At 32.7% G+C, this 24984-nt stretch overlaps 2 protein-coding genes across 2 annotated transcripts; both read left to right on the top strand.

Annotated features, from left to right (window-relative positions):
* On the top strand, positions 1-20434 carry LOC129233631 (uncharacterized). The gene is made up of 4 exons (XM_054867605.1): positions 1-219; positions 1702-1858; positions 3748-3926; positions 20352-20434. Exons 1-4 carry the CDS (start codon positions 60-62, stop codon positions 20432-20434), a joined length of 579 nt encoding a protein of 192 aa, XP_054723580.1. The 5' UTR covers positions 1-59.
* Positions 20435-20808: 374 nt separating this feature from the next.
* On the top strand, positions 20809-24737 carry LOC129233632 (uncharacterized; the record flags this gene model as incomplete). Its single annotated transcript, XM_054867606.1, has 3 exons — positions 20809-21027; positions 22513-22669; positions 24559-24737. Coding segments are annotated over exons 1-3 (496 nt in total), but the record flags the coding sequence as incomplete, so codon positions are not given.
* Positions 24738-24984: the final 247 nt, after the last annotated feature.

The raw sequence follows: 24984 nt of genomic DNA, 5'->3' as shown, positions 1-24984 counted from the left end.
GTGTTGCAGGAGCAATAATTGTTCGTGTCTCATCCCCGTCGCGACGACAAACCAACGAAATGAGTGGTGCAGTGCCAGAAAGCCCTGAATTCAGCATAGCTCTAGTGAAAGAAGTGGAAAAATATGATGAACTATATAATTTCCTGAGTTTGGATTATTCCAATAAAATCAAGACTGACATAGCATGGAACAAAGTCGGGAGGAAACTGAATTCCACTGGTAAGTTATTCAAAAACTAAGAACTTTTGTTTTATGATAAATGATACTGCATTATATTTGGATTTATAATATTTTTATTCTGAGTTTCACATAAAGGATGTGATAGTGTAAAATTTACACATAAATGTGTACAAAATTAAGAAGTCGGCGCCTTTTGGAACCATTTTGCACGTTGTAGTTTGGTTACTAATAAGGCAGCTACAGTGAGTTCAATGATTTCTGTATTTGTGATTACTTTATGAAGTTAATTATTTTAAGAGCAAGTCAATTTAATTACTGAACTACGCTCATTCAAAGTTGAAACTTAATCCAGTTTTTTAATAATAAGGTCCGAGGCGCGGGAAAAAATTGGACTAAACATGCTAAATGAGAATGCACTGATTTCCATGTTTGAGTGGTGATAATCTTGCGGCGAAAAATATGTTTTTTATGTAATTGTATTGCACCAAAATCACTGCATTGTTGAAAAAAAATTATTTGATTCTTAACGAAAAGGGTTCTACATGAAACATAAATAAAATGTCAATGTTTTTGGTATTAAACTTCTGTATCACCTTCATATGCTTGAATGAATTGTGTGATTAGTGTCTTTTAAATTGTGTACTTGAAAATTCATAGTCTATTACAAGAAATTTTGATCAAGTTTAATTTGGGAACTTTTAGATTCCAAACAAAAGCTCAGTTTGAAATTAATATTTATGTCTTCAAAATCTCAAGTTTCATTTCAATGCACTTTTATCAACACCAACAAGCCCGGATATGTAAATATCCCCCCCCTCCCCTGCAACATTATCTGTAGAGCTCCTCCACAGAGGCCCACAGTGTATATTTGTAACGTTATAAGTCCACTTGCTAGTTTTTTCAATTTTTTTGACTGTTGGTAGCTTTGCGGGTAACTAGATCTGGTCCTGAACACCAGGTGTGCCCACCTAGGGGGAAAAAAAAATAGTCCCATGCTCTACGTCTCTGATATAAATTTTTCACTAAGCATAATAACTGCACCAACCTATTCACGACTGACTGAACCTGAGTGGTATAAAATATGCTCCATTTCACTTTTGTTAAATGATGTTTAGTGAGTATTCGATTTTTACTTCACATTGTATGGCAAATTAAATATTTTTATATGAGAAGTTTACATACTTGACTTTGCATATGGGAAAATTTTGGTTGTTTTTTACAAAAGTTACGCCTGTCTATATCAAACTTGCATTGATCAAATTAAAATTTGTTACGCCAATTAGTAAAATATGAGGTATTTACACTATATTCATTTCTTCTGGATGATTGGCCTCAACTGTACTTGCTGAAATACAAATTAATAAGTATAATAAAAGTCCACTTATATACTTTATTGCTTGGGGCATGACAGTTTTATGGTTACTCTTTAAAGCTTATTTATGCTGTGTTAAGTATTTTGTTAATGTGAAATAATAAATAAATATGAATGCTATTTACAAATGTAACCTTTTCTGAATTTAGCGGATCTATGCAAACTAAGATGGAAAAACATCCGAAATGCATATTTAAGGAATCTGAGACAACAACCCCCTACAGGAACAAGTGGACGCAACAAAAAGAAAGCTTATTATTTGCATGAGTATTTGGCTTTCCTTTCGCCATATACTAAGGGAAGAAAGTGAGTAATTAATATTTCTGTCTTGTGTAAAATACCCATTTCTAAAAATCGACTACTTAGATAAGTAAAATGAAAGAACATATGCCCAATAGCATAAGATAATATTATTTTGGAAATTTAATAAAACTAAAATTGAATGTGTTTATTTTGTATCAGACATAATCACAATGAGTAAAAATATATTTTTCTTCAAATTTCTGTGTTTATTACATAGAAAAATTGTTTTTATATATCGAAAAACTCTCTATATATCGAAAAAAAATTTCGAGACATTCGTAGATTTTTTTCCACTTCAGACTGTTTGTCTCATGAAAAATGAAAATTAGTGGAGAAGACTATGTTTACTAAAGGTTGCTACGAAACTCATAAGGAATCTGTGGTTGAGTGGTGTGTAGATAGATCGTTGTTCACTTCTGGAGTTCTTAAATTCCCACAAGTTTATTTCAAATCTACGTTGTAACCAGTAACACTAAAATCAGTTTCAAGTTATCCCTTTTGTCTGTTGATTATCATTCCTAATCTTTTTAGCTTTAGGAAAAATCATTCAAGTTAAGTAGATTGATTTTTTACTTTTCTCTCGATTACACTGTCAAAACGAAACCCCCCTAATGTTGCGAATCAAGTTAATTGCCGAAAAATGAAGAAGTATGACGGCGCAAAAATGTGATTTCTGTTAATTTTTTATTTTTCAACTTTTATTTAATCTGATCCTCGTATAAATTAGAAATTTGGTTTTATACACGAAAAGTAGCTTTAATTTTAGTGTTTTAGGAGATTTGTACGATAAAATAAGAATGTTTCTATATACCGACTTTTTTCCCGGAAATTTGCTACTTCGATATATGGAGTCCGACTGTATTTCGCATAAAAATGTAGCCCGTACATTTGTTTACCTGTGGACATTTTAATTTACTCGGAGATAAAACTGTTCATCTTCCATTGTGGAAACAACCTAATACCATACAACCTAATCCGCGATTGTCGTTTATCTTTCAATATTTTCCAAAAACATTCAGTTATAAGAAATAAGTGATTTTTTTAAATGTATAACAGTTAGATTACAATGTGTGTATTAGTAGTAAAAGTTTTTAATATATGTAAGCATTTCTTCGTTATTTTACCGTATCAATCATTTACGGCTGTAACAAATAACGGTTAATATGAACAATTTCGTGGATTTTTGACACTTCGTAGTGACTGAGTTCAGCTGTATTTCCAACCTGCTTCTATGAAATGGGGTGCAGATGTGCAACTTTAAATTCAATTTACTAAAAAGTTCTGCTTGTTGGTGGGTTGACTCAGTTTTGCATAACACCATTCATTTAAAACATGTTGGATAATCAAACAACATGGACGCTTCCTTTTGTTTTTCAACTCAAAACTCTAGACTACAGCCAGGTTTGAACTCGCACCTTCTAGCGTCACAAGTAAATGTCTAACCTCAAAGCTATTCTGCTGGCATTTAGATCATCGCTAAAAAGACGAATGGGCGTATCCCAAAAAAATTGAAAAATGAGTTATGGCCACCACAGAAATTTCCAAAGTCAATTTTATAATATGACCAATGGGCATATCTCTACAATAAATAGTAAAAAAAGTAACAGTCCCTGACCCTGGTGGTGGTAACTCATATGCCAATGTCCATATATAAAATAAAATGAAAGGGCTCATCTATTTTGGTACCTTTTATTTCCGGTATCATCGTAAATACTTCAATGAAGGATAGCAGCATTTTAAATTACTATGAGAGACGAAAGGTCCCCAAAAATACATGATGATCACATATGATGATACTGAGCCCTGTCCACCATGACCTACATACCATAGCTGCTTACTTTTTCCTTTATTCTAATCTCAGATTAGCAATAACTGTTTCTTTTTTCTTACAGGCAAACTAGTAATTTGGATGTGCCAAAAGATGTGCAGCACAATGAAGAAGAAATGCAAGAAATAGACATAAATTACATTTCGAATGATTTATATGATGGGGTAGATGACGCCGCAACACAAGAGGATTCGGATGCTTTCGCTTCTCATGTTCAAGAATTGTATTCAACTCCTAGTGGAAGTGAGATGAATGACACTACAAACCTTCCTTCAACCTCAGATGAAATACAATTCCCATCACCTCCTCCTGTGTCCATCACCCCTCCATCAAAAAAAAGGGGGAAAACAGACAGTCCAGGGCCTTATTCCAGTTTGGCTGAGAGATATTTTTCAAAAAAAATGGAGTCAAAAGAAAATTTAGGGGGTCTGGACGAAGAATTCGGTTATTTTTTTAAGTCCTTAATGCCTGAAATTAGAAATTTTTCAGCAAAAAAAAGGCGCACTTTCAAAGCACAGGTGCTGAATTTAGTAGAGGTGTTCGCCGAAGATGAAAGTTTTTAATTTAAATGCCTTTTTTTTAACAAACAAATTTACTCTCTCCCCCCTTTTTTTTTTATAATATGTCATAAATGGGTCGTTCCTATAAAAGTAACTTTTCTGTCACACGCATTTTACAGTAAAACTTAAAGAAACAATTCATTTAGCAATGTTTTTTAATAATTTTTATTTTAATATATTTTTGGTTCACAGCATATGGATTTTCACCTGTCGCAAACCTGGTGTGACTTGATCAGGGTTTGAAAATATGATATTTTAGAAAATATACCATGTTTTGAAACATATCGGCTATTTTGATATATATCCGATATTTTCAACCAGCACAAACTCAGGTCTTCAAAATAGTAAATGCATCTTCAAAACTTTTTATTATCATATATAGTTATTACAATATGTACACTTAAAATTAAGGTTTCTTTTATTGTTTATATCTAACATTTTATTTCACATTTTAATCAATTTTAATGGAATTAATTTAGCATTAGGTCTTTTAATCATTTTTCTTCTGTTAGTTAGTGTTACAGTTATATAATTCAGAAATAAAAAATATGTATTAGTTGGTGCAGTCATAAGGTTTTCTTTTCTTTTTCTGAAATGTTTAATATTGAACTTTCAATCAGAATTAAAATTGTGACATTACTAATAATTGTATGAATATAAAATAAAAAAAGGAATACTATATTACTTTGTTATATTAATGATGTATTAATATATCATAAAAATATAGTACATAACTTGATGGTTATTTATTTTTAAAAATTGAATGAACATTATTACTATGATTAATATAATTTTTTTAATTGAAAATACTGTGGTTGAAAAAATAAATAAGGGAAATAACAAAATATCATATTTTCAAAATAAATATTGTAAAGATATCAGTGAATCCTGCTGTTTATGCTGCATAATAACTTGTTTATTCCTTCATGTTCAAATTTTAATTGTTTAAGTATATTTCATTTTTTAATATTGTGTTTTAGTTTGATTTAGTAGGATAAGGAATTACGTCACACAATAAATTCTCACCTCCGTTACCTGAGCACAAAATGCCATTTTTCTTTAACAGCTGGCAGTAATGACATATTTTATTTCCTATGATACAAGGAGCTCCCTTGTTGATTTTCAGCCGTAATATTATTTTTTAGCACAAATTTGAATTAAAAGGATAACTAAAGTTAAAGCTGTACTTTATTAGATTCACACTAATCATTAAAATAGCTCATTGTTTGCACAATTAACAAAATTACTAGAATTTACCTCTATCTTCAAACACTAAAAGTTCTCCCCCCCCCCATGAACAAGGGTTTTTTTTCCCCCGAGTAAGATTATTGGAACTGAGCTAGGCCATTGTTTATGGTTACTTCTAGTAGGTAACTTTCATGTAAGAGCGATTAAAAAAAAAATTTTTTTGAATAAAATATTTTTCTATTTCAAAAGTTACACATTCTGTAGCTGCTTAATTTATAATTAATGTGCAACATGGTCATGGTCCCAAGTTAGGCAATTAAGTGTCTTTCTTTTTTTTTTATTTTTAATTTTGATTCAAGACATACTGAACTCGGGGTTTTATTGTACTTGGTGTATGATACCTCATTTTTAAAATTTCAAACAAGTAACCAATATGTATTCTGCCATGGAAAGGTTTGGAAGTTTGAGTACATGTCATTTTTAACGTATAATAAACTATATTTAGTAATTTGTTTCTCTTGTTTTTCACTTGTCTTAAGAGCAATTTTCCTTATCATAAGTTTATAGAAATACAGTGAAGCACCGTTTATACGTTTCTGAAGGGACTTTATAAAAAAAAACGTATAGCAAGATACATTAATATGTATTAAAACTCTGCAGGGACCAAATTAAACGTATAAAAGAGAAACGTATAAATGGTGCTTCACTGTATTTAATTGTAAAATTCTAAACACATTTTTTAACCGCAATTGTATTTGATTAGTAGCATGCAAATGTTGTAGATTATTATATCTCTATTGCTCTTTGACAAAACATAATTATAATATGCACATCATTTTAAAAAAATGTATACACTATTTAGAAATAAGTGTTTTCTCTTGCAATGCTGCTGCTTCACTCAAAACTTAGAATAAGGTAGCATAACTTTGCTTGTTGTTTTTAAAAGATCTTTACAATGCTGGGCACATAATGATTCAAACACAATAGAGTATGGGTTTAAATATTTATTTTTTGAATATGAGACATAATCAAAAACTGTTAATGAAAAGATGGAGTAAACTCATGTGATATGCATGCATAAAGATCAAATTCCATCAGCACAAAGTCTCAATTTCATACAATAAATAAGTAACAATGTTGGTAACATTTTGATTCATTTTTGAGAAATTATTACATTAATATACACAGCACCTATCCTATAATAGAAATAATTCTCAATATCTTCAGACTTATAAATGCAAAGAATAACCAGGTTTTCAGAAACTATTGCCGGATCCTTTTGGCATCAATGGACTTTTAAAAACTTGCTGCAAATTATTTTCTATTTTAGCTTTTTAACTGTAAAACACATTACTTTTTATGCATTCATTTTCATCTTTTAAAAACATTCCACTGTATTTTTAGTTTATACATTTTAAAAAATTACGCTCCTGACAAGTTTTTGTACTAAGTTTCTACTAACCGAGATTTCCGACATCCGAGGCAGTAGAGGTACCAATTAGCTTGGTTAATCGAGGTTCTACTATACTGTCGATCCTGCTCAATTGGATAATGGGTAAGCAAATACCTTGCTTATACAAATAAAAACTCCTAAAACCAAATATTTCCCTATTGGACGCAACATCAAAGATCTCTGCTTAATCAAATAATTTCAAATCGGCTTTTGCAAAAATTTTTGCTGAGAAATTTTTTGGATAAATTAGAAATGAATGAAGTAAGAACAATTATTGACATGAAAGTATAAAATATATTTGATTAAACAAGCCTGACAGTATATATACCCTGACAGTAGATATACACCCAAACATGTTTTTATGCGTTGGATAGGGACATAAAAAAAGTCATGTATAAAATAACCCAAAATGTTACATAGAAATGAAATCAAAATAAACAAAGTGATGATAATTTTGACGACTCCTGAAAAATGTCCTGAATAAGGAAATTTTTTGGAGGTCACAGTAACTTCTCATCGGGATGTCCCTGTCGTCACTTGGAGATACTATCTTCTATTCGATGAGCCATTCAGCTCATATATTGAAAGAGGACTGCATACTTATACGCCTAGCCTCTGTAGATGCTACCTTGCATTTATTTTATAAATTTTCATATGTAGTAAACTCTCCATTATCCGTGGAATTGGGTGACAATGTCTCCGCAGATAATAAAAATCTCGAATAAACAGCTAAAATGAGGGACAATTATGGTACAAGTTGTCCTTCCTCAAAATCTTGGCTGTATTATGCATAATAAAATTTTCAAACAGTGAAATATATAGAACATGTCTATATATGATAAATAAAGGACAAAAAAGGAAAAACATAAATAAAACAAAAGCAACAAGAGTTTAAATTTACAAATTTTTACAAAGGAAACATCCATTGACATTTGCTTTTTACTGCGAAAATACATGTTCTTGATTGTTGACTGCCTCACGGATAATCAGGAGTTTACTGTACTGCACAAAAACAGGTTTGGGTGTATAATGGTATAATTGATAAATAATATTAATTCCCCCTAAATTAAAATCCTGCCTAAGCCAATGATAGTATGGAGCATACAAACAATTTTGAATGTAAGGATAAACAAATTAACCTAAAAAAAATTACAGATGTAAAATGCTATACACAATAATCAGTTTGCCATGGCAATGCATTGGCTGGCTTGAGAAAATGCTCGGCCAAAATATCCCGACAACATATGGCACTCATTGGGCCTCTTCGCATCTCAGGCTCCAGATCGTCTAACGAGTCTGCATATGATGCTTTAGATATGTCTTTATCATTAATGGAAAGCCATTTATCATTTTTCCCAATAAAATTATGCAGAACGCAAGCAGCTTTTACGATCAACGTTGCTTTCGTAGGTTGACTGCCGATTGTAGTATGGAAGACTCTGAATTTGGAAGCCAATCTTCCGAAAGCACACTCGACACTTTTTCTTGCTCGTGATAAACGAGCATTGAAAATTCTCTTGCTGTTGTTTATTCCTCTAGAAGGGTATGGGCGCATAATATTTTTCGCTAATGGAAAAGCCTGATCTGCCACAACGTAATGAGGAAAATTTTCAGTTTCCCCTGGCAGACTGACTGGTCGTGGAAGGTTAAGTGTTCCGGCCCGCAACCTTTTTCCAAATGCAGAAGTGCGGAACACTGCGCCATCACTATTCCGGCCAAAATCTCCCACACTTATAATTAGGAAAAACCCATCCGCATCAACCACAGCCAGAAGAACAATGGAAAAGTATCCATTATAATTTATGTATGCTGATGCAGATTTGCTGGGTTTTGCAATTCTTATATGCTTCCCGTCCAGGCTGCCGATGCAGTTGGGCATCTGCCACCGCGACTTATATCGGGCAGCGCATCTCTTCCAATCCTCTCTTGAGGGCACTGGCATGTATTTTGGTTGCAAGACCATCCACAGTATTCGACAAGTATGATATACTATATTTCTTATCGTTGATGGCCCACGCAAAAATGTAAAGCTCATTGCTTTAAAATTAGTCCCAGTAGCAAGGAACCTGTAAAAAAATTACAAAATCAGATAATGATAGGCAATGTCACATAGAAAAACTTATATTAAAGATAGCACTTGGTGGTGCGTAAACATATAAGGATCAATATCCTGAGATATTCTTAGAAAATGAGATTGATATAATCTGATTCAGAAAGTAGAGGGTTTGATTTTGGAAAAAAAGAATTACAGAACATCATCTCTCGGCAAATGATGATGAGATAGATGTCAGTAGTGGGAGACGGGGCATGTTACTTATCAGTTTTAAGTTATTAAAATATTTATTGATAAATGTTATCCAATATTATTCCCGCATAGAACGTCCAATAAAGTATAATAATACCGATTTAACAAACAATATGGTATACTTGGGAGTGTCAGTGCGACACCATTGCAGCTGAACAATATAAATGATAAAGAATTTGCGACAAATGGTACTCTGTAGTTTTGTTAGCCAGCATTGTTTTTAGCTTTAACAAAAGATAAGTCTGCTCATTGAAGAACGTTTTTGCACCCTGAGTGCCTTTGGTTCAAATTTGTCCAGATAAACGAGGTTGCACAGCACATGTAAGGAGCATTATGAACTTTTAATTCAAACTTTATTATGTTTTACAGGGGGGTCATGGTGCAGACTGCACCATTAAGATTTTTAGGAGGGGGGGGGATGTTTAAGGGCTATTTTGCGTTATTTAGAGAGGTGGACATTGGGCATCCTTGCGTTTAATGTGTGGTTGATTACAACAAGTACTAAAAAAATTTCAAATTCTTTTATGACATGTATTTTTTTATTTTATATTCTAAAATAATGCTGGGCAAACTAAATAGAAAGGGCAAGGGGTTTGTTGCGGATTAAGTTACGAAACCCAACTACTATGCATCTTCATAGCAACAATACATCTCTTTTTATGAAAAGCCCAAGTCATAATAATCTCCTAATGAGAAGCAAGATTAAATGCAGTGAATGCTTCGTATTGACAGCCTATTCAACGGTTCCTCTATCGCTGATTTCCTAAAATCTGTTTCTCAGAGCCAGGAGGATTTAAAATCACATTATGGTAATTTTACAGGAGAGGGGAGGGGGACTTTTTCCTGGCATGCTAAAGATGAGACACACACTCTTTTTCCCTGATAAATGATTGAAAAGAATTTATTCTTAAGAAGTATGTTCACATGACTTGATGCGGAATAAGCTTCTATATACACTGCAATAATAAACAGAGAATAAATGTTTGGACTTACGTCAGTCTGGCTCTGAGGTACAGAAATATGCTTTTTGTCCATAAAGAAAAGGCTTTCCGAAATTGCCGAGAAATTTACAGAAAATTTAAAATACAAAGAAAAATCTGTTTACAAACTTCAACATTCAAGTTAATTTTAACTCGAAGTGCACTTATCTTTGTTTTGTTTCTTTATTTTCCCCCCAATGGGACGGGTTTAACCCTAAAAAGTTCTCTTCGAACACTGACCTGGGAAGATCGATAAGGGTGCGGATAAATCTAGGATACAGCACTTCTTATAGCATGTCTAATTAGTTCTTTGACTCCATTTTGAGAGATCGTGATAAAGTAGTCTTTAAACTTCTGACATACAAAGCATCACAATAAACATGCAATTTATGTCATTGAATTGTAAACTACACAGAGTTTCGTAAATGTTAAATCATTATTATCTTTTTTGTGAGCATCATTATACTTTCTCTCGAATCTCGACGCATCACAGTAGAAAAAAACGGTATTTTAAACATAATGTGACCAGATTTTTCAAGCTAAGAATCAGGACACATGAAGGGGGGGGGGGGTAGAGTAGTTTTTTTCCACAGACTTCATATTTTACGTACCAGAAAAATGCCAAGAAATAACTCAAATGTACCAATAAAGAACTCAAGTTGAAAATAATTAAATAGTATTGATGTAAAGAATATTGCATCACACAACAAATTTATTAATCAAAATTGTTATTTTTAGGTAGTTCAGCGTATTAAACATTAAAGAATAACATTTTACATGGCGTTCTTACGTTTACTGACAGCAAAAAATCGAAAAAGCGTTTAAAAAATCTAGATTGTATGTTATATTTCTTGTGTGACGGAATTTAAACAAAAAAGGGACTTTTTCAACAAAGCGGGACACTTTGGCGGGACATTCCCGCAGCGGGACAGTAAGACAAAAAGCGGGACTGTCCCGCCAAAAGCGGACGTCTGGTCACATTATTTAAACGTTTCTTCTAATGTCACATTTGTAGAATGGACTTTTTACAGGTGTAAAGTGCAATCAAGTATTTTATTTAGCAAGTATTCAAAATGTGATACATAATATTAACTTACCTTAGGGTAATTAAAAGGCGCTCTTCCACAGGGACTGCTAAACGGAATTTGGTGTCCTTTTTCCTTAACGATTCCGAAACTAAACTTAAAAGCAGATGAAAGGTTTTGCGTTCCATCCTATAATGGGATACTTTCACGTGACGTCACAGCAGCTTTGTTGTCCATAAGACACGTGACTTTAGCATAGGACACGTGATCTATGCAGCTTTTGCTGCTTTGTTTTGGAAGCCATTGCTGACCACCCAGCTTCAGCTACTTGTCATCACCAGTGAAAAAATGGGCAAAACTAGCATTTTATTAGTCTCGCCGTAATATTTGAAAGATTTTAGATCAATAGAAATACATGATCATTCTGAAAACTTCAGCAAAATTTTTTCGATGCATACGAAATGAATATGATTTGCAAAACTAATGAAAAGCTTGGAAGTTTGTAAAGAAAAGTTTGTTTTGAACCAGCATGTAAGTGAACTGCGAACGGAAATAATGAAAAGTTATTCTTCCTGAGATTTTGCACCGTATTTTTTTTTTAAATACATTACAGAAGAATCATGAGATGATATTAAGTGTTTAATTAAGCAAACATCCTTATAAAATAAAAAAGAACTGCCAGGTGATCACAAATAAATAGTTGATTTTTTATTCCTAACCAATATAATGTTTTTTTAGAGTTCTAAATCGATATACAAAAGTAAATAGTGCATGAGGTTTCTTATTTACTCTATGTACAGTGTCTTTTTTATTGACGATATTCTAAGCATTAAAGAGTAATAATTTTGATTTTATGATGAAATGGATAACTAATAAACAAGTTGCCTATTTTTCTCTGCTGGTTTTGTTTTTCAAAGTCAACCACTTTTTCTGTTCTGTAACTAGTTTGTAATGGATGACGTTAGGCAGTCACGTTACAGTGACATTTGGTGATTATCCATCCCTCGGAAAAGCAGAATGTTTCTTTTATGACCATACAAAACAACTGAAACAAACTTCACCCCTCCCCCACTGAAATGCAGCGACATCCCTTCCAATTTTTTTTCTGGCTACGCCAATGTTACAAGGACTTTATTTCTTGATAGCTGAAAAATTCAAACTGCAGTGAATGATGCTAGCAGATCATTATCATTATTCCGCAAACTGTTTTTTGCTAAGCATTTTTCAATCTGTTGTGGAGAACCCTCAGTTTTTTTGAATTTAATGTGGCTTATGTTTAGGCGAGCCAGATTTTTGTACTGTTCAACCGAAACATCGAAAAACTCCCCCCCCCCCCTCTTCAACATAGCAAGTATTCAAAAGGGTAGGGATTTGTTCATGAACAAACGAGTCAAAAAGAATGAGTTCTTAAAATGAACAGATCTGTTCGTTCACTAAAAAGTGAACAACCATTCCTTTGAACGGTGAGCATTTGGAAAATTTTACTGATGCATTTGTTATAAAATCGCATTTTAATCGCGGAAATACATTCATCTTTAATTTTTTAACGGGTAATCAATTTCAAATTTCCTTTTTCTCAATGCAGTACGATATCTTCTTTTCGAACCTTTTTACTTTCTGCGTTATTCATTATTTTTCTTTAACCATTGCAGTTAATTTGCTATTTTCCAATGTAGTATTCATTAGTAATGTTTTGTGTAACTGGTTTGGGCTACTAACAAAATGTTTGGACATTCCACTTCTTGTCCCATGCACTTGCTAAAATCCTTCTCACGCTTTCTGTCACCAAAGTTATTTCTAAAAATACTTTTTATCACTTTTCTGGTGATCATTTTATCTTCTATAACATTCCTATCAACTACATTCTATATTGATTTTACTTTATTTTTAAGTTGCTTAGGCGATTTTCAAGTCGCTTATTTTACATTCAATATCCAGGGATTTTTAATAAAGATTGTATAATTAGTTCCCCATTTAAAAAAGTGTTGCCTTTTTTTCTTCTGTTCCCATCAGTACTGTGGAATAATTTTGAAGTTCTCTAATATTTAGGTGAGTACCTTTTTTTAAAATTAAGTTCTTCGGTACTGCGGCTGAGCTACCGATGCATCTCTTGTTACTTTTTTCGTTTCTGGAACTGAGAAATGACTTACAAAAAAATAGAGACGTACTGAGTGGCACTTTGACCGAGTAGCCAAGTACCGAGTACACGACTTAGTACCGAGTACTCGGCTTTTCACTACTCGGCCGAGTTACCAAGTACCAATTATGTTTTAAGAAGAACCAGCGACACACATGTGATGAATTTTGAAATTATTGGAATAGTAGTATAGACCTTCTTGTCCATATAATAGTTTTTAAAACTAAATTCCTGCTGAAATTTAATTATGCATTATATAAACAATTTTGTTTGTGTCAAAAATTTTGCAAAATATTATTTTTAAAATTAAAAATAAATAAATAAAAGGTATGATTAATCAAGTTGGAATTAAAACGAATTACAGTAAAATCCATCTAATGCGGACATTAACAGGACAATTTTTTTTGTCTGCAATAGAGAGGTGTCCGCAGGACAGGGGTTTAATAATGTTATTTGCATTGGAACTGGGAAATTAAAAATTGTCCGCATAAGAGGGGGTGTCCGTTAGGAGGGGCTTCACTGTAAACCAATCAATTATAGTTTTAGTCCGCCAAACATAAATAAATTTTAAAAGCAGATAAAACAAATGTGCAGGAACACTGCAGACACGTGTTTCTGTCCCCCTCCACCCATTGCAAGGAACGTCTTTTTCAGTCATAACATGTGAGCTAAAGAATGTAAAGACATTTGACAAAAAAATCTGACTTTTGTCGGATGCCTTTAAATCCACGAGCTCCCATTTAATGCATTGAAAAAGGAATTCCTTGTAATGCCAAAACAAGTCTCTGCAGTTTTTCTGCACTGTGCTTTTAACGTTTTTATTTCCTTTTATTTTTTAAGCAAAGGTATTTTTATATTTTTTGTAACTATTTTTTGTTTGTAGCAAAAATCCATTTTTAATATAAAAATTCCATATTTTCTATACTTACCTTTTTTGCATAATTTTTAATAAATAAGTTTTATTAACTTTGAGGACATTAAAATAAAGATTTATTCCATTGAAGCATTACAAACTTCATTATTCTCAAAATTTAAATTTGACTTATAAATTTTAATTGTAAATGATTGCAGAGTATAGTGCTTGCTCTTTTTTTATAAATTTTAGTATCTGTCTTGGACAATATTCAATTTTTTTGCAACTACTCGGTATTGGCCGAGTACCAAGTACTCGGCAAATTGGCCGAGTACCGAGTACTCGGTACGTCTCTAAAAAAAAATTTATAATTGCTTTATACATCTAAACCTGAATAAAAATGTTTGATCAATTTTTCATAGGCATTTTTTATCACTTTAAAATAATTTTAGTTATTTTCTCTTCAAAGAATATTACTGATCTAATGAAACATTTCGAGTCTAAGTGAATATGTTGTGCAGAGAGATTATCTGCAACTTTTTCAAATGTACGAAGTAGTTCAAATGAACGAGTTGAATGAACGATCCTCTGATGTGTGTGTGAACAGATCATTAAAAAGAATGACATTGCCCACCCCTGGTTGATTTTTAGAGTTTTAGAGGATGGTTCATTCTCAATGCTATGAATAAATGATTACTAATTCTAAGGATAAATCAGGGGTAATAAATAATACATGACACAATCAGATACATTTAAATATTTTAGTTCCTACACGTTAATATTTTTAAGTTACTTTAGTAGGAAGGAAAACTTTGATTGAGGAATAAAAATTTGAACAGTATTTACGCATTCTTTGCATTGGCCAGGACTGTTTTAGAAAGTCTTTTTTGTTTTAAATCTCGCTGTGAAAATTCCTCACAAGCAAATCCAATATTAATTTTACAAGTCAACTTTACCTCAGAGCAAGACTAACTTAAGTCCACAATCGCTACTTTATAGGAAAAAGGAACATTTGTCTCTGGATCATGCAAAGGATAAGGGGTGCGCTCTTTTAACACTGGTAAATAATTACAGTGGATTTTTTTTTATTTTTAGAATTACATTTGCATGACTCGATATGGACTAGGATTATACATACAATGCAGAAAATCGCAATTTATAGACTCGTGTCAGTCTGGCTCTGAGGTACAGAAATGAGTTTTTGGACTTTTTCGGTCATCTGTAATCAAATTTATCTTTTTCCGTGACGTGAAGCCAGCCAGGACACCGAGATTTTGTTTGAAAACTGGGACTGTCATAGTCAAACCAGGACGTCTAGCAACCCTACTTATATTCTACAATTTCACCATCCAATAATGACTTAACCTTCCAAAATGTCTATGGCATAATAGATTTTTCTGTATGATGCAGTGTTACATTTTGTTGCTTTTATATTTTTCTTAAATCTTATGATAATACCATCAACCTTAATTTTAAAACTCATATATTATTGCTTATTACAAGAAAAAGAAAGGATGTTTTTCTCATAGCATGAGTATTGGAAAATAAATATTCATTGAAATCTGTTTATTGAAAACTAGTATTACATTAGTTTTTATGAATCATAAGGCAATCAAATGTAAAAATAGTACATGTCTGTATCATTGTATTGTTTAATAAAAATATTTGTTTGTATTTAATGAATTTATTTTTTCCATTTAAATCCATATTCACTTTAAAACAGCCTAGGCTGATACCACAAGAAGTTATGATTCATTAAGTTTGCTTCAGATATTGAACCAAAAGTGAAAACATATAAAATGCATTAAATTTGAACCAGAACAAAAGAGCTTAAATTTAAATTTACATTTATGTCATACTAAGTACTGGTTTCATTTCAATGTATATTGTGACTCTGATAAGTTTAAGCTTGACCTTGATAATTTTATATTCTTTTGGGATATCAAGGAAGGGTAATTGGCACCAAATTGAGTAGGATTGCTTTTGTAGAAGTTTCTCAAAAGTATTCCAACCCAAATCCGTGCAGCAATGACACGTCCCGTTTTCATTGAAGTTCCCAAAAAGAAGTAGTCAAGGTCAAGCTTGCATTTATCAGAGCCACGCTATAATATTTTCTTTCTCAACACCAACTTTTTAATTCATTTTATAACTTTTGATACTGGACCCAAAATTTACGATTTTTTGTATCATGATTTAATTTTTAATTGCATTAATTGACAATTTAACTGCGACATTACAGACTCATCATTTACACAGATTACACATTTATTTATTATTATTAAGCTCAGCGTTTTCGATTTGAAAATTTTAATGTACTGAAAAAAGATGGATAGGGCGGTTTTTCCCAGGGTGGACAAAATCTGACAACCTTGCCTTTCAGTGGTATTCCGCATAACTTTGAACCCGACATTTCTTTGAAAAAACTTCTCAAGATACCATTTAAGGACTTGATTCATAGCATATTATAGGATTCTAATAGAGAATTTTATCAGTTTATATTGATTGTTTTCAGTTGTAAGACGTGAATTTTTTGATAAGTTGACCAAAAGTTTAAAAAGATGTGATATATGGAAATTCACTATATAATATTTTTTACATTTTGTTTCACTAGCTGTGAAACTAGCTAGCAGACGAGTGACCGAAGCAATGGTTCGGTCACTCGTCTGGTCAGTGCTAATTCTACATTAGCTACCAGTTTGTTTGGCACTCTAGGCTTCCTTAAGAGGTTTTCCACCTCCAGCTCACTCTCTTCCTATGCCAGGCTGATGAGTGCCAATAAGCACGAAACTGCAGTCCTCGGCTGGAATTGACTGAGCTGGCGGTGTATTTTACGTATTTCCCCCTAAACCCTGGCTATAGGGCGGTAAGTTACTGAAAAGTATATATGGACTTTCAATATTTTACCCCGCCATGGAGCACAACATAGTGGCATGTTCTAAGTATGAAATCTCTCACTACAGCAAATCATGGATTATACAAAGTATAGTTTTACCATATGGACACATCAAGCCATTGTTGAGTATATATAGATTATTGTGTGTGTGTTGTAATTTTTTATTTTACTTTATCCTGGTAAACTTTGCTTCTTTACTAGTAAATTGATAAAAAATTACCCTCTTATCCATACTATTCACTACTTACTAGTAATCAGACTGCCTATTGTTTGGGAGGAAAACTTTTTGATGCTTAAAATACATATTACTCATTAGTCTTAAAAACAATTTTGAATGTTCGACAGTTTGTATAAAAAATAACTGACATATTCAAATAAAATAATTTTATTTAAAAAAAAAATCCATTGCTTTTATGAAAATCAGCCTTCTTGTGTGCAAAATTTTTCGCTATGCCAATGAATCTGATGGGATGTTAGCCACTTCAACTGTGATAACCTAGAAATATATGTTGCATGCAAATCCTTCTCGTTTGAGTATGAAAGGTTTTTTAAGAAAGATAAAGTTCTGCATCAATTTCCACACTACCTTAAAGTGGCATCCAGACTGGAGCATCATAAAACAGCTTCTGAACATGACCTAAGATCAAAAGCACTCTAGTGGGGATGCCACTTTGGAGGTATGATGCAATAAGCGCATTACCCCTTTTTGCAGAAGCAAGGCGGGTTCCCCAGGAGGTATATTTCCATCACAGAAAAAAAAAAGCTATTTGCTACTATTTTTAAAATGTCATTAAGAATTGATGGTGTAATAATCATTTACAAGAGTTGTTAGATAGTTCTAACTAATGGGAAAATTTTATACCAGGTATGTATCCAATGAAGGTGTAGGAATTGGAACATTTCTCCATTTATAAATGTTCATCCATCTGAAAATGCAGCAGGAAACTAAAAAATACAAAATTGTGTTTGGAAAATCAATAATTTTATGTAAGGACATTACACAAATATTTTATTTACTTTGAAAAATAAAAAATCATTTATAAACAGAAAAGATATTAAAAGTAATACCTCTAGTGTGACACTTTAATGTCCAAAAAAAAAATATTTACTTGAATTGACTGGTTCTCAAAAATATTCATGGATGCAAGCCTTCATTGAGTTAGCACATTTTGTCCTTTGCCTAATATTTTAAATAAAAGAAATGAATAAAATTGTAGAAAAGTTATCAAAATTCAACATTTGACAAAAAAAAAACACAAATAAGCAATTGTTGAAAATGCAAGAATATTAATGAACAACAAATGAGCAATTTTCGGAAAAAATGTCCCGTTCGTAACGCAGGAGAATCAAAAATCAGGATACTACGGATAAAAAGCGAAAGAGATCCTTAAAGAGGCATAACAATTTTGTATCGGGATGAAAAAAAAACTATGTTTTGTTACAAAAATTAGAATTGTTTACAAGACATTTAAAAATATATGAATAATTTTCCACATTACAGTCAAATCTCAATAACTCGAATATTCCTTTATCTCGAAGTTTTCATCGGATGCCAAACTTTTGAGACTGTTGTGAAAATTCCCCATAACTCGAACTACCAACAACTCGAACATTTTAGCCCATGGGACTTCGAGTCATCGAGAGTTGACTGTATTTCCTTACAAAGAATTAGTCTACTTATCTTCTGTTTCAAACACAAGTGACATTTCAATGAAGCACGGTCATGAAAATGCTTCATTAATAGATCAAAATATAAATGGAATCTTTCCTGCACTCGGAGTTATATTTTTACTTTCATAACTTAAAATTATATCTATGAAAAAACAGGATTTTAAAAGAAATTTTTAAATTTGATTAACGAGACTACTGTACTGTACATTGGTTTGAAATGCACTTCTTAATTTCACTTCAACAGCTTTGTCAAAAATGTTTGTATTCTCCGTGGGCCTCACACCGAACATAGCCTAACAGTAAAGCAGACCTGTAGGTACTCAGAAAAGTAATTTTGCATTGAAGGTGCACTGCTTGGCATTCAATTTATGGTACGAGATTTGGAGAATCACAAAATATGTATACAGTATAGAAAATATGTTTAACCATCCAATGATAAATATAGAATGAGAAGTGTTCCTCATCTCTTCAGCAGGAAATTACTAAGATTTAAAAGATATAAATATGGCACAGCTCCAAAGACTAGTTTTAATCATTAAAATTTTGTACAGTATTTATATTACTTGACAAATATCACATGAATTTACAATTAATATACCTGAATCAATGGAATGCATGAGCTGTATATGAATGTTGAAAATTGATTTAACCTGAGAACTAATGTTCGGGGATGAAGGAAATAAGAATGAATTCAGGTAATTGCAGGACTAGTAGAATAAACCTTTGTATTCAACAAGAGAAAATAATTTATAGTTTTTTTGCACTTGGTGGTATAGTTTTTTTTTTTTTTTTTTGTACTAATAGTGAGACAAGTTTATATCATTATTTTTTAATACTCAAAGCTAAAAAAAAAAAACTGAAAAAAAAAAAATGAAAGGTTTGTTTATAAAAATTCCATTATTTGATTTTTTTGACGGGAATAAATGAAAATTCAAGAAGTATTATACATATCATTCAACTTTACATGGGCAAAACTGATGTAAACATAACGACTATAAAGTGTAGATTAATGACGAAATAACTTACTATGCTTCAGCAGCTCGAAGCATAAAATTTGTATTCCTCCTTTTTACAAGATGGCTTGCACAAAAAGAAAGAAAAAGTTGACACAGCGTCAGTTTTCAGTACTCTTTTTTTAGTCCGATGAAATCCTTGTGGTCATACATGGCCGTCGTGACAACCTTGAATATCGTGATTTGACATTGACAACCGATTTATTTTTTTAGCTCTGTAGTTGAACGTGGAAGGATTTTGAGGGATATTTCCTGCTCCTTGCATTCTTCTTTATCATCATTATTCGTTCATCTACACGCACAACAGCTTGTTAGCATTTTTTCTTTACGAAAAAACCTAATTTCGACAGCTAACGCCACGCTCCCAATACCATTAACATTACCATGTGCGTTTGTTTTGCATAAGGAGCAGTATCCGCGGTGTTCTTCTTCTCGGCGTGAAAGTATCCCATAGGTTTGGAACTTTCGGTCGTCGTTTAAATATTTATGTGCGACCACAAAAGTACCATGAATAGGTTGTTGGGCATGATACGGATGAACCCAGTACTTCCTTCGTCGTTTTACCCTTCGTTTTTCTTCTTCCTCAGCAGCAAGTAACAATAATAAAGCTTCTTCATCGGATGAATCGCTATCCCACCCGCTAAACGACGCCATGTTTGTTGTTGACAACTGATAAATGTAGTACTGCGCATGCGCGCGCGATACCTTCTTGCCTGCTGGTAGTCTGCCAGATGTGCGCTGAAAAATGTTTTGTCGCCGACCTGAAGGAGGCAAGACAAATGTCGCGGGCATGTTTCAGACAAATATCCTCTAGGTGTGCGCCCTGCCTACGCATTTCTTTCTTTCACACACACAAATTGAGGTTTCTGCTATTCCTCTAGGGAAGCTTATACCTAGGCGCGGCGCACATCTAGCAGACACGAACATCTCGCAGACAGGTTTCAGACAATCGGTCCGAAAAACCAGTTCATTCTGCAGTGAGCGCGCACACCTAAGCGACAGGGCGGGGGTACGACATTTGTCTCTGTCTTATCTCCTTCCCTCCAAGTGTTGCAGGAGCAATAATTGTTCGTGTCTCATCCCCGTCGCGACGACAAACCAACGAAATGAGTGGTGCAGTGCCAGAAAGCCCTGAATTCAGCATAGCTCTAGTGAAAGAAGTGGAAAAATATGATGAACTATATAATTTCCTGAGTTTGGATTATTCCAATAAAATCAAGACTGACATAGCATGGAACAAAGTCGGGAGGAAACTGAATTCCACTGGTAAGTTATTCAAAAACTAAGAACATTTGTTTTATGATAAATGATACTGCATTATATTTGGATTTATAATATTTTTATTCTGAGTTTCACATAAAGGATGTGATAGTGTAAAATTTACACATAAATGTGTACAAAATTAAGAAGTCGGCGCCTTTTGGAACCATTTTGCACGTTGTAGTTTGGTTACTAATAAGGCAGCTACAGTGAGTTCAATGATTTCTGTATTTGTGATTACTTTATGAAGTTAATTATTTTAAGAGCAAGTCAATTTAATTACTGAACTACGCTCATTCAAAGTTGAAACTTAATCCAGTTTTTTAATAATAAGGTCCGAGGCGCGGGAAAAAATTGGACTAAACATGCTAAATGAGAATGCACTGATTTCCATGTTTGAGTGGTGATAATCTTGCGGCGAAAAATATGTTTTTTATGTAATTGTATTGCACCAAAATCACTGCATTGTTGAAAAAAAATTATTTGATTCTTAACGAAAAGGGTTCTACATGAAACATAAATAAAATGTCAATGTTTTTGGTATTAAACTTCTGTATCACCTTCATATGCTTGAATGAATTGTGTGATTAGTGTCTTTTAAATTGTGTACTTGAAAATTCATAGTCTATTACAAGAAATTTTGATCAAGTTTAATTTGGGAACTTTTAGATTCCAAACAAAAGCTCAGTTTGAAATTAATATTTATGTCTTCAAAATCTCAAGTTTCATTTCAATGCACTTTTATCAACACCAACAAGCCCGGATATGTAAATATCCCCCCCCCCCCTCCCCTGCAACATTATCTGTAGAGCTCCTCCACAGAGGCCCACAGTGTATATTTGTAACGTTATAAGTCCACTTGCTAGTTTTTTCAATTTTTTTGACTGTTGGTAGCTTTGCGGGTAACTAGATCTGGTCCTGAACACCAGGTGTGCCCACCTAGGGGGAAAAAAAATAGTCCCATGCTCTACGTCTCTGATATAAATTTTTCACTAAGCATAATAACTGCACCAACCTATTCACGACTGACTGAACCTGAGTGGTATAAAATATGCTCCATTTCACTTTTGTTAAATGATGTTTAGTGAGTATTCGATTTTTACTTCACATTGTATGGCAAATTAAATATTTTTATATGAGAAGTTTACATACTTGACTTTGCATATGGGAAAATTTTGGTTGTTTTTTACAAAAGTTACGCCTGTCTATATCAAACTTGCATTGATCAAATTAAAATTTGTTACGCCAATTAGTAAAATATGAGGTATTTACACTATATTCATTTCTTCTGGATGATTGGCCTCAACTGTACTTGCTGAAATACAAATTAATAAGTATAATAAAAGTCCACTTATATACTTTATTGCTTGGGGCATGACAGTTTTATGGTTTCTCTTTAAAGCTTATTTATGCTGTGTTAAGTATTTTGTTAATGTGAAATAATAAATAAATATGAATGCTATTTACAAATGTAACCTTTTCTGAATTTAGCGGATCTATGCAAACTAAGATGGAAAAACATCCGAAATGCATATTTAAGGAATCTGAGACAACAACCCCCTACAGGAACAAGTGGACGCAACAAAAAGAAAGCTTATTATTTGCATGAGTATTTGGCTTTCCTTTCGCCATATACTAAGGGAAGAAAGTGAGTAATTAATATTTCTGTCTTGTGTAAAATACCCATTTCTAAAAATCGACTACTTAGATAAGTAAAATGAAAGAACATATGCCCAATAGCATAAGATAATATTATTTTGGAAATTTAATAAAACTAAAATTGAATGTGTTTATTTTGTATCAGACATAATCACAATGAGTAAAAATATATTTTTCTTCAAATTTCTGTGTTTATTACATAGAAAAATTGTTTTTATATATCGAAAAACTCTCTATATATCGAAAAAAAATTTCGAGACATTCGTAGATTTTTTTCCACTTCAGACTGTTTGTCTCATGAAAAATGAAAATTAGTGGAAAAGACTATGTTTACTAAAGGTTGCTACGAAACTCATAAGGAATCTGTGGTTGAGTGGTGTGTAGATAGATCGTTGTTCACTTCTGGAGTTCTTAAATTCCCACAAGTTTATTTCAAATCTACGTTGTAACCAGTAACACTAAAATCAGTTTCAAGTTATCCCTTTTGTCTGTTGATTATCATTCCTAATCTTTTTAGCTTTAGGAAAAATCATTCAAGTTAAGTAGATTGATTTTTTACTTTTCTCTCGATTACACTGTCAAAACGAAACCCCCCTAATGTTGCGAATCAAGTTAATTGCCGAAAAATGAAGAAGTATGACGGCGCAAAAATGTGATTTCTGTTAATTTTTTATTTTTCAACTTTTATTTAATCTGATCCTCGTATAAATTAGAAATTTGGTTTTATACACGAAAAGTAGCTTTAATTTTAGTGTTTTAGGAGATTTGTACGATAAAATAAGAATGTTTCTATATACCGACTTTTTTCCCGGAAATTTGCTACTTCGATATATGGAGTCCGACTGTATTTCGCATAAAAATGTAGCCCGTACATTTGTTTACCTGTGGACATTTTAATTTACTCGGAGATAAAACTGTTCATCTTCCATTGTGGAAACAACCTAATACCATACAACCTAATCCGCGATTGTCGTTTATCTTTCAATATTTTCCAAAAACATTCAGTTATAAGAAATAAGTGATTTTTTTAAATGTATAACAGTTAGATTACAATGTGTGTATTAGTAGTAAAAGTTTTTAATATATGTAAGCATTTCTTCGTTATTTTACCGTATCAATCATTTACGGCTGTAACAAATAACGGTTAATATGAACAAATTCGTGGATTTTTGACACTTCGTAGTGACTGAGTTCAGCTGTATTTCCAACCTGCTTCTATGAAATGGGGTGCAGATGTTCAACTTTAAATTCAATTTACTAAAAAGTTCTGCTTGTTGGTGGGTTGACTCAGTTTTGCATAACACCATTCATTTAAAACATGTTGGATAATCAAACAACATGGACGCTTCCTTTTGTTTTTCAACTCAAAACTCTAGACTACAGTCAGGTTTGAACTCGCACCTTCTAGCGTCACAAGTAAATGTCTAACCTCAAAGCTATTCTGCTGGCATTTAGATCATCGCTAAAAAGACGAATGGGCGTATCCCAAAAAAATTGAAAAATGAGTTATGGCCACCACAGAAATTTCCAAAGTCAATTTTATAATATGACCAATGGGCATATCTCTACAATAAATAGTAAAAAAAGTAACAGTCCCTGACCCTGGTGGTGGTAACTCATATGCCAATGTCCATATATAAAATAAAATGAAAGGGCTCATCTATTTTGGTACCTTTTATTTCCGGTATCATCGTAAATACTTCAATGAAGGATAGCAGCATTTTAAATTACTATGAGAGACGAAAGGTCCCCAAAAATACATGATGATCACATATGATGATACTGAGCCCTGTCCACCATGACCTACATACCATAGCTGCTTACTTTTTCCTTTATTCTAATCTCAGATTAGCAATAACTGTTTCTTTTTTCTTACAGGCAAACTAGTAATTTGGATGTGCCAAAAGATGTGCAGCACAATGAAGAAGAAATGCAAGAAATAGACATAAATTACATTTCGAATGATTTATATGATGGGGTAGATGACGCCGCAACACAAGAGGATTCGGATGCTTTCGCTTCTCATGTTCAAGAATTGTATTCAACTCCTAGTGGAAGTGAGATGAATGACACTACAAACCTTCCTTCAACCTCAGATGAAATACAATTCCCATCACCTCCTCCTGTGTCCATCACCCCTCCATCAAAAAAAAGGGGGAAAACAGACAGTCCAGGGCCTTATTCCAGTTTGGCTGAGAGATATTTTTCAAAAAAAATGGAGTCAAAAGAAAATTTAGGGGGTCTGGACGAAGAATTCGGTTATTTTTTTAAGTCCTTAATGCCTGAAATTAGAAATTTTTCAGC

The sequence above is a fragment of the Uloborus diversus genome, unplaced genomic scaffold (assembly GCF_026930045.1).
Source record: "Uloborus diversus isolate 005 unplaced genomic scaffold, Udiv.v.3.1 scaffold_564, whole genome shotgun sequence".
Taxonomy (NCBI): domain Eukaryota; kingdom Metazoa; phylum Arthropoda; class Arachnida; order Araneae; family Uloboridae; genus Uloborus; species Uloborus diversus.
This window is presented reverse-complemented; position numbering and strand designations above follow the sequence as displayed.